The 10930-nt window shown below is 44.4% G+C and overlaps 1 protein-coding gene across 1 annotated transcript; it reads left to right on the forward strand.

The window, feature by feature from the left end:
• The first annotated feature begins 4214 nt into the window (after positions 1-4214).
• On the forward strand, positions 4215-9160 carry LOC139396441 (glutathione S-transferase Mu 3-like). Its single transcript, XM_071143487.1, has 8 exons — positions 4215-4409; positions 4950-5025; positions 5111-5175; positions 5261-5342; positions 5554-5651; positions 8090-8185; positions 8324-8434; positions 8636-9160. Exons 1-8 carry the CDS (start codon positions 4374-4376, stop codon positions 8729-8731), a joined length of 660 nt encoding a protein of 219 aa, XP_070999588.1. The 5' UTR covers positions 4215-4373; the 3' UTR covers positions 8732-9160.
• Positions 9161-10930: the final 1770 nt, after the last annotated feature.

The raw sequence follows: 10930 nt of genomic DNA on the forward strand, positions 1-10930 counted from the left end.
GCAGCTCACAGATCACTGCACCTGTACATAGCCCATCTGTAAATAGCCCATCAAATCTACCTCATCCCCATACTGTATTTATTTATTTATCTTACTCCTTTGCACCCCAGTATTTCTACTTGCACATTCATCTTCTGCACATTCTATCATTCCAGTGTTTAATTGCTATATTGTAATTACTTCGCCACCATGGCCTATTTATTGCCTTACCTCCGTTATCTTACCTCATTTGCACATGCTGTATATAGATTTGTTCTACTGTATTATTGATTGTATGTTTGTTTATACCATGTGTAACTCTGTGTTGTTGTATGTGTCGCACTGCTTTGCTTTATCTTGGCCAGGTCGCAGTTACAAATGAGAACTTGTTCTCAACTAGCCTACCTGGTAAAATAAAGGTACAATTAAATTAAATTAAAAACACATAAGAGTCATTTGGACGAAGGTGTCTTCGGGAACTGGGGAGTTTAGTTTAAAGCCCCGGTGCTCGGTCTGGGAAAAGGGGAGTTTTGTTTAGTGCTCGGTCTGGGAACGGGGGAGTTTTGTTTAGTGCTCGGTCTGGGAACGGGGGAGTTTTGTTTAGTGCTCGGTCTGGGAAAAGGGGAGTTTTGTTTAAAGCCCAGGTGCTCGGTCTGGGAACTGGGGAGTTTTGTTTAGTGCTCGGTCTGGGAAAAGGGGAGTTTTGTTTAAAGCCCAGGTGCTCGGTCTGGGAACGGGGGAGTTTTGTTTAGTGCTCGGTCTGGGAAAAGGGGAGTTTTGTTTAAAGCCCAGGTGCTCGGTCTGGGAAAAGGGGAGTTTTGTTTAAAGCCCAGGTGCTCGGTCTGGGAAAAGGGGAGTTTTGTTTAAAGCCCAGGTGCTCGGTCTGGTGGGAACGGTCTGGGAAAAGGGGAGTTTTGTTTAAAGCCCAGGTGCTCGGTCTGGGAAAAGGGGAGTTTTGTTTAAAGCCCAGGTGCTCGGTCTGGTGGGAACGGTCTGGGGAAAGGGGAGTTTTGTTTAAAGCCCAGGTGCTCGGTCTGGGAAAAGGGGAGTTTTGTTTAAAGCCCAGGTGCTCGGTCTGGGAACGGGGGAGTTTTGTTTAAAGCCCAGGTACTCGGTCTGGTGGGAACGGTCTGGGGAAAAGGGGAGTTTTGTTTAAAGCCCAGGTGCTCGGTCTGGTGGGAACGGTCTGGGAATGAGGGAGTTTTGTTTAAAGCCCAGGTGCTCGGTCTGGTGGGAACGGTCTGGGAATGAGGGAGTTTTGTTTAAAGCCCAGGTGCTCGGTCTGGGAAAAGGGGAGTTTTGTTTAAAGCCCAGGTGCTCGGTCTGGGAAAAGGGGAGTTTTGTTTAAAGCCCAGGTGCTCGGTCTGGTGGGAACGGTCTGGGAAAAGGGGAGTTTTGTTTAAAGCCCAGGTGCTCGGTCTGGGAAAAGGGGAGTTTTGTTTAAAGCCCAGGTGCTCGGTCTGGGAAAAGGGGAGTTTTGTTTAAAGCCCAGGTGCTCGGTCTGGTGGGAACGGTCTGGGGAAAGGGGAGTTTTGTTTAAAGCCCAGGTGCTCGGTCTGGGAAAAGGGGAGTTTTGTTTAAAGCCCAGGTGCTCGGTCTGGGAACGGGGGAGTTTTGTTTAAAGCCCAGGTACTCGGTCTGGTGGGAACGGTCTGGGGAAAAGGGGAGTTTTGTTTAAAGCCCAGGTGCTCGGTCTGGTGGGAACGGTCTGGGAATGAGGGAGTTTTGTTTAAAGCCCAGGTGCTCGGTCTGGTGGGAACGGTCTGGGAATGAGGGAGTTTTGTTTAAAGCCCAGGTGCTCGGTCTGGGAAAAGGGGAGTTTTGTTTAAAGCCCAGGTGCTCGGTCTGGGAAAAGGGGAGTTTTGTTTAAAGCCCAGGTGCTCGGTCTGGTGGGAACGGTCTGGGAAAAGGGGAGTTTTGTTTAAAGCCCAGGTGCTCGGTCTGGGAAAAGGGGAGTTTTGTTTAAAGCCCAGGTGCTCGGTCTGGTGGGAACGGTCTGGGAAAAGGGGAGTTTTGTTTAAAGCCCAGGTGCTCGGTCTGGTGGGAACGGTCTGGGGAAAGGGGAGTTTTGTTTAAAGCCCAGGTGCTCGGTCTGGGAAAAGGGGAGTTTTGTTTAAAGCCCAGGTGCTCGGTCTGGTGGGAACGGTCTGGGGAAAGGGGAGTTTTGTTTAAAGCCCAGGTGCTCGGTCTGGGAAAAGGGGAGTTTTGTTTAAAGCCCAGGTGCTCGGTCTGGGAACGGGGGAGTTTTGTTTAAAGCCCAGGTACTCGGTCTGGTGGGAACGGTCTGGGGAAAAGGGGAGTTTTGTTTAAAGCCCAGGTGCTCGGTCTGGTGGGAACGGTCTGGGAATGAGGGAGTTTTGTTTAAAGCCCAGGTGCTCGGTCTGGTGGGAACGGTCTGGGAATGAGGGAGTTTTGTTTAAAGCCCAGGTGCTCGGTCTGGGAAAAGGGGAGTTTTGTTTAAAGCCCAGGTGCTCGGTCTGGGAAAAGGGGAGTTTTGTTTAAAGCCCAGGTGCTCGGTCTGGTGGGAACGGTCTGGGAAAAGGGGAGTTTTGTTTAAAGCCCAGGTGCTCGGTCTGGGAAAAGGGGAGTTTTGTTTAAAGCCCAGGTGCTCGGTCTGGTGGGAACGGTCTGGGAAAAGGGGAGTTTTGTTTAAAGCCCAGGTGCTCGGTCTGGTGGGAACGGTCTGGGGAAAGGGGAGTTTTGTTTAAAGCCCAGGTGCTCGGTCTGGGAAAAGGGGAGTTTTGTTTAAAGCCCAGGTGCTCGGTCTGGGAACGGGGGAGTTTTGTTTAAAGCCCAGGTACTCGGTCTGGTGGGAACGGTCTGGGGAAAAGGGGAGTTTTGTTTAAAGCCCCGGTGCTCGGTCTGGTGGGAACGGTCTGGGGAAAAGGGGAGTTTTGTTTAAAGCCCAGGTGCTCGGTCTGGTGGGAACGGTCTGGGAATGAGGGAGTTTTGTTTAAAGCCCCGGTGCTCGGTCTGGACATTATAACATGCAGCATAAGGACCTTATCTTCGATATTAGCGAGAAAACATTTCAATTGATACACAGCTTTATAGGGTTTGGGTTAGTGTTCCCACAATGCCATATCTCAATGTTACAGTGAATGCTTGTGGAAGACAGATGGAAGACAGAGGGAACGTCTGTGTGGAATGGAAGAATGGCCGCCAGAAATGTGATGTCACTGAAAAACACTGTCTTCTGCAACTGTGATAAAGCAGGTTAAAACAGTGTACAGTAAGTGTATATTTAGCTTTTATTATTATTATTTTTGATGTGATAGGAAAGTAAAGGGCTTTATGTTTCTAGAATCGTATCACAATTGAGAATGGATTCACGTTTAGATGGAGTATTTGGCTGTTTTGGCTGCCAGAGCCAGTCTACCTCTGAAAATAACATACAAGGAAGGTCCTTGAACCTTAAGGAGTAACGGTAGCCTGCCTACATGAACCTTTCGATTAACGTTCTCCTAGCAGCAGAATATTATGCTGATAGCATCGCGGATTTTTCTTCTCAAAATAAGAGTCCCCCTGCAAAGACATGCTAAACTTCGGGAATATCTTTTTTTTTTTTCAGCAGTAGTCCATGACAACTGTTTTTCACAGCATTGTAACCACCTCAGAAAATACTGGAATGTTGAAAGCTATTGTGTAGGCTATATTTAAAGAAATACACTTTTAATAAAATGCTAAATATATCAAATTGGAATGACTCAATAGTCTGCAGAACTTAAATGTGTCTCTTTTGCTGGGCAATGGGGTTTAATACAGAGTACTGGTGAGTCCTTACTCCACCAATACATTTGGGATGGTTATTGGCTTGTAGAGAGAAAACTGTTATTTCTATCTGTCTCAGCTAAAGTGGGGTGGGAAAGACTCAGTAGGGTCTCTACTAACCAAATATGTGTAGTTTTGGAGGGGGACTGTGTTGTACATATCCAGCAGCACTTCGTTTTCTGCCCCTTTCAAAATACAGTAATTGACTGTACATGGGATACAAAAACCAGCAGCATGCCGTGCAACCCAGCACCCTTCCTAATTGCTTAGTAGACACCCTGTTGTGTATTTTCTCTCTACAGAACAATATTCTCAACATACCAGTGTCGACGTTGTATTTTTTCATTGTTGGAAGCTTATTTACATTTGTTATTTGTTGTTTTTATTTGTTTTGAAATGCGGGCTTTTATTTTTGAAGGTTAATATTACCATACGAAAGTGACGTCATAGTTTGTGCTGCTGGCAGAACAGCAGTCATTTTTTCTCATTCCACACAGTGAAGGTTCGCGTATAAAGCCTCGACAGGCTGCTGCAGACGACTCATTTTAACGCCGTTGTTCGTCTGTGTTTGCAATAAACTCGGTGCTGTAGTCTGTGCTACCTTTGTCGTGAAAAGGTACAACATGGCAATGAAATTGGCTTATTGGGATATTCGCGGGGTAAGGAATAAAATTATTTGTTTTTCTGCACGCAAGTTGCACAGTTGGTATGAACAGCGGTTTCCCATTAATTTGTGTGCCTGCGGTGGTAGGTTATAGTCACGGTACTTTGTTTCCAATATTCGGGCGTGATTTTAAGCTGTTCATAATAGTTGGATACAATTATTGTCATGCAGTCTAATTGTTTGAATCGAGACATTTTCTATTGTGTTATACATTTCAAAGACTCGAAGATAAATGTGTGTTATGTAACTATAAATTCCCGACTTGCAACACGTGTTTACTTTGTTAGAAATTGCTTGCCAGCGGGGGAAAAAAAGTTGTCAGTTAATCTGAAATGTGTTCAAACGGAATCGCCACGCGTCAGTATATCAGCTTGTCAATATGAAATATTTTAGATTTAGCACACACACACCTGCTATTTAAATGTTCATAGTATAGTCGCACTGTCTCATCCATGATATTTTATTTTTATTTCACCTTTTATTTATGAGGACCTCTGGCAGAAAAGTTTACGTGCCATATTTTCTTTCTAAATAGCTTGCTCAGCCCATTCGTCTGCTCCTGGAGTACACTGACACTAAATATGAGGACAAATTCTACACCTGCGGAGAAGGTACATTTTTTAATTTGTTGAATATTCCTAAAGGGAAGAATATAAAGTTGAGAACATTCAAGTTCTAACTTTCTGTCTCCTGTAGCCCCAAACTATGACAAAAGTTGCTGGTTTGATGAGAAGCACAAACTGGGCATGGACTTCCCCAACGTAAGTAGCCTACGTATAATATGCTGAACACATACACACCCGCTGCTACCATACCACCTGTGACTGTTGCTGTGTTTTCCCCTAGCTGCCCTATCTGGAGGACGGAGACAGGAAGATTGTCCAGAGCAATGCCATCATGAGATACATCGCACGCAAGCACAACCTCTGTACTGTGTGATAAACTGCAATCAGGCCATTCAGGGTGGCATTATTGCTGTAGTTCTACAACACAGTACTTTACACACACACACACAGCTAAGCTATGACTAGACCACAGAGTTGCCATATCTCTATTCTGTAAGTTTTTAGTTGAGAATATAAATGTTCTATTGTCTTTTTGTGATTTTTTTTTTTTTTTTATATATATTTTTTGGCTAGGTGGAGAGAGTGACGACGAGAAGGTTCGTGTGGACATTCTTGAGAATCAGGCGATGGACTTCCGGAACGGCTTTGTGATTCTGTGCTACACAGACTTTGTAAGTGACAACCTTACACTTCGACTGGCTTCTTGAATATCATTCCGAATACTCGCTTGATAATTGGCGACCAATAGACTTTGTAAGTCACAGCCTTGGACATTGACCCATCACTCAAGACTTATTTCAACTCACTTTCTAAATTAAACTTTTCATCATTATGGAATTTTAGTTTGCACTTACCACTGACTTTATATATATATATACAGTACCAGTCAAAAGTTTGGACACCTACTCATTCAAGGGTTTTTATTTTACTATTTTCTACATTGTATAATAATCGTGAAGACATCAACTGAAATAACACGTGGAATCATGTAGGAACCAAAACCGTGTTAAACAAGTTGCAGCTTTACACACTCTTGGCATTCTCTCAACCAGCTTCATGATGTAGTCACCTGGAATGCATTTCAATTAACAGGTGTGCCTTGTTAAAAGTTAATTTGTGGAATTTCTTTCCTTCTTAATGCATTTGAGCCAATCACACCTTGTTGTGACAAGGTAGGTGTGGTCTACAGAAGATAGCCCTATTTGGTAAAAGACCAAGTCCATATTATGGCAACAACAGCTCAAATAAGCAAAGAGAAATGACAGTCCGTCATTAATTTAAGACATGAAGGTCTTCAAGAACTTAAGAAAGTTTCTTCAAGTGAAGTTGCTAAAACCATCAAGCACTACGATGAAACTGGCTCTCGTGCGGACCGCCACAGGAAAGGATAAGGTCATTAGAGTTACAAGCCTCAGAAAAGCAGCCCAAGTAAACGCTTCAGATAACAGACACATCTCAACATCAACTGTTCAGAGGAGACTGTCCTCTGGCCTGATGAGTCCAAATTTGAGAACGTTGGTTCCAACCGCCTTGTCTTTGTGAGACGCAGAGTAGAGGCTCTCCGCATGTTTGGTTCCCACCGTGAAGCACGGAGGTGTGTGGTTCCCACCGTGAAGCACGGAGGGGTGTGGTTCCCACCGTGAAGCACGGAGGGGTGTGGTTCCCACCGTGAAGCACGGAGGGGTGTGGTTCCCACCGTGAAGCACGGAGGGGTGTGGTTCCCACCGTGAAGCACGGAGGTGTTTGGTTCCCACCGTGAAGCACGGAGGTGTGGGGGTGAAGCTGGTTGAGACTTTTAAGAGTGCCTTTACAGCTTTGCAAGATATATTTTGATTTAACACTTTCTTTTTTGGTTACTACATGATTCCATATGTGTCATTTCATAGTTTTGTCTTCACTATTCTACAATGTAGGAAATAGTAAAAAAAATAATAAACTTGAATGAGTAGGTGTGTCAACCTTTTGACGAGTCCTATCTATAAGTACCAAAGACTGACACTGCCAATGTAACAGGGTTAGATGCAGTCCGCTTGGTGTGGGGCGCAGTGTCCGGGGGGGGGGGCTGAGTAAACTATAGAGTAAACTATAAAAACGGATGTGACTGAGTGGCATTAAAATATATTGCATACGATATAGATGGGGTAGTGTTCAGTAATTTTTGTAATTGATGTTCATAAACTCCAATTATCTTTATCTGTCTGATACCCAGAGGTTGTGAAGTTCTGGTCTTCAATAAAACAGACAGAATTCCCAGCTCACAATTGATCAGATCCAGATTTATTTGCGAGAGTTCTGCAGTTTACACAAATACATTCCTTTTATACCATCCTAACTTACACACCAACACAGGGATTTTCTCTTGAGTCTCACCACAGTTTATAACCACTCAGCTGACAGTTCCAGGCTCCCCCAGATACCAGAGCTCTGGAGGGGCTCTCCCTGTCCTATTCTCTCAACAGATTTACAGCCAGGCCTGTTCAAACAGGTTAATGCCATTCTCCGTTCTCCTTCGACCCCCACATACATTCCTTTCTTCCTAGGTACATGCCATATAACCCCTTCCTAATGAACACACCTCATTTAGTCATTACATTAAAAAAATCCCATAACAGTTAGCTGACAACGTCACAGACAATGCGCACGCTTAAATGGGGCAGAAGTTTGTGTTGTGATTCTGGATGGCCACCAAGCATGAGAAGAAACTGCCATGTGGGGTATTGTGGCTCTTTTTTGAGAGTTTTGTTTTGAGTGACTTCATGTCCATGCTACTGTGGCAAATTCACTAGCTAGCTAACCAACAACTGGTAACCATGTATTTGAGACATGGGTCAACAGTCTAAACCAACCCAGTCTTTTTTTGCCCCATAGTTTCACACGTCTGTTTTGTTTAAACAACCAACCCGTCTATGGATCTCTCGTGATTATGGATTTTGCTGTTTCGATGTGATCTGGGTTTGCAGCCCGCTATAAGGACCTCGTGCTACTCACCCGATTTTCATAGCAGTACAATACCTTCCTATGTTCTAGTTTTCATTCCCCAAGACTCATCTTGATACTGAGTGACCCTAGATCGTTTGGAGTATAACTCCCCGTCTGTATTCTCCCTCAGGACAAGATGAAGCCAAGCTACACAGAGAGACTGCCCGGAACACTGAAGCAATTCTCAGAGTTCCTAGGAACCAGGAAGTGGTTTGCTGGTGACAAGGTATGATGCACTTCTATTGGCTAGTCACTGCACTGTTAAGTAGTGAGACACGTAACGCACCAATGGTGCCGGCCAGGATAAAATACTCACCACCTCTCTGGAGAATAAATAATTGCTCTGTTGCTCCCCCTCAACCAGATCACCTTTGTGGACTTCATCATGTATGAGCTTTTGGATCAACATATAATGTTTGACTCCAAGTGCCTGGACGACTTCAAGAACCTACAGGAACTTGTAGACCGCTTCGAGGTCAGGATTGTCATTTTGTATCTTGGGGATTATTATGATTCCCTCTGCTGTTTTTAATTAAAGCCCATTGTAACTGACAGGGTTCCCTTTTCAATTTGAAGGATAAAAAATGTTATCTACACAGAATAAGATGACACCCGCCGGCTTTAAACTTTAGTTGTTGACTCCATTGACTTGACGCTGTATTGTCTGTCTCAACAGGCTCTGGAGAAGATTGCAGCCTACATGAAGTCGAGCCTCTTCATAAAGACTCCTGTCAATAACAAGATGGCCAAGTGGGGCAACAAGAAAGAGTAAAGAAACCAATGACTGGAAAAACATAAATCCTATGATTTTTAGATATTAGGAGAGTTAGTTCTGCACCCACTGGGGTCATGGGACCCGATAAGACATCTAGGAGTCTGCTGAATTAACCATTTAATAGACTAGCTACTCTAAGGTTTTTACACAGGCAGCCCAATTCTGTTCTTTAATCCTATTTTTAGTGGCAAAATATCAGAATCTGGCTGCCTGTGGTTGAGTATTGGCATGGAGGAAAATGTATAATCTTTGGAATTGAGTGAGCAACTAATGTTAGATGTTTGAATGGCTAAAATAATTTACTGTCCTGACTTAAGATTTTTGTTTTGTATCTTTTTGGGTTTTTTTTTTTGGAAACTAAAAGCAGAAATGTTTTTAAAGTGAAAATTAGAACCTTGAGTTAATTTAAAAAAAAAAATGATTTCATTAAATGTCAGTGTCATCACTTTATTTTCAGGATAATGTTACCCGAATATGCAAAGGATATTGTTTTGATGATGAGTACAATACATTCGTTCAAGTGCAAAAGGGAAACTGTTGCATATCTGTCCACTGTGTGAACACTGACGACACTTTGAAGCTTGTCAATTTGATTCTTGGAAATGTGGATATTCAGAATTACTGAAATAAACTGTACGATCTAACATGGGCTCACAAGTGGCTAGGAATACTGACAAAGTAGTTCTCTATTTGGCTACTCCGTTTATTTTGCTTAGTCATCACTCCATTCTACGGACTGCACTGACGTCTATAAGTGTACAAAATTATAAGGTTTAAATGGTTCTCCCTCCGTAGACTCTTGGTTCTTTATGACGAGTCAGTCTGACGACCATTATAAGGGCCATAGCTGTTGGATTCACTGGCAAGCTGCAAACGAAGACGGGGGAAAGACCAGGCTGTCATTATCTCCCACACAGATGTATTTTGTTTATCTTGAATTTGTCAGAAGTAGAAATGACCCGAAACACACCCAAACCCTTAGATAAATGTAGCTTGCTCGATCCGTGTTGTACAGTTTTACTATGTGTGGGCCTGTATGCTATGGAGGACTTTATGGCCTGCAGCTGAACGAACACTTCTGGACACATCGTCCTCATCTCTGGTCATCCCTAGGAGGAGAGCACCGTTCAGCACGGCCAGGCTACGAACCGCTACGAACCGCACCGTTCAGTAAGGCCAGGCTACGAACCGCACCGTTCAGCACGGCCAGGCTACGAACCGCTACGAACCGCACCGTTCAGTAAGGCCAGGCTACGAACAGTTCTGACAACACAGAGCCATTTTATAAAGCCTTCATAAACACATCCAACATGTCATCCCCAGGAGGAGAGCACCGTTCAGCACGGCCAGGCACCGTTCAGCGTGGACAGGCTACGAACCGCACCGTTCAGCACGGCTAGGCTACGAACCGCACCGTTCAGCACGACCAGGCTACGAACCGCACCGTTCAGCACGGCTAGGCTACGAACAGTTCTGACAACGCAGAGCCATTTTATAAAGCCTTCATAAACACATCCAACATGTCATCTCTGGTCATCCATAGCAATAGACAACATTACAGGTTATTTAGGAGTGCTCCTCTACCTCTGGTCTGTAGACTTGTTCTAGTCCATGTCCCTGCTCCTTGAGACTAGTTTTAATGTAAGCAGTCCTCCCAAGGAGAAAACGCCATACCTTGCTGCTCCCTCATTCGTCAGCTGCTTGCCTGTCTGTGGTTAAAAAGAGTGCATGTGATGTCTTACATTTTGGAGAAGGTCTTGTACTCCAGCCATCCTTTACCGTCTGGAGATCTGGACTGGTGGGAATCACACCTCCTCAGCCCTCGTCCCAGAGTTCCCTTCCATCCAGAAGTCTCCAGAACATTCTTGGCAACATGACCCTCCTCACCACGTTCATTACGGACTCTCCACCACTGCCCCCGACTTGTCCATTACCTAGAAGAAGAAAAAAACATGCACTCGGTGCATCCAATATTAGGAACATCTTTCATTGACAGACTGACCAGGTGAATGCTATGATACCTTATTGATGGACAAATCTGGGTTTGGCGGATGCCAGGAGAATACATAGCGCTAACTGTAAAGTTTGGTGGAGGGGGGAATAATGGTCTGGGGCTGTTTTTCATGGTTCAAGCTAGGCCCCTTAGTTCCAGTGAAGGGAGATCTTAACGCTACAGCAAACATTGACATTGTAGAC

Source organism: Oncorhynchus clarkii, unplaced genomic scaffold (genome assembly GCF_045791955.1).
Source record: "Oncorhynchus clarkii lewisi isolate Uvic-CL-2024 unplaced genomic scaffold, UVic_Ocla_1.0 unplaced_contig_7089_pilon_pilon, whole genome shotgun sequence".
Classification (NCBI taxonomy): domain Eukaryota; kingdom Metazoa; phylum Chordata; class Actinopteri; order Salmoniformes; family Salmonidae; genus Oncorhynchus; species Oncorhynchus clarkii.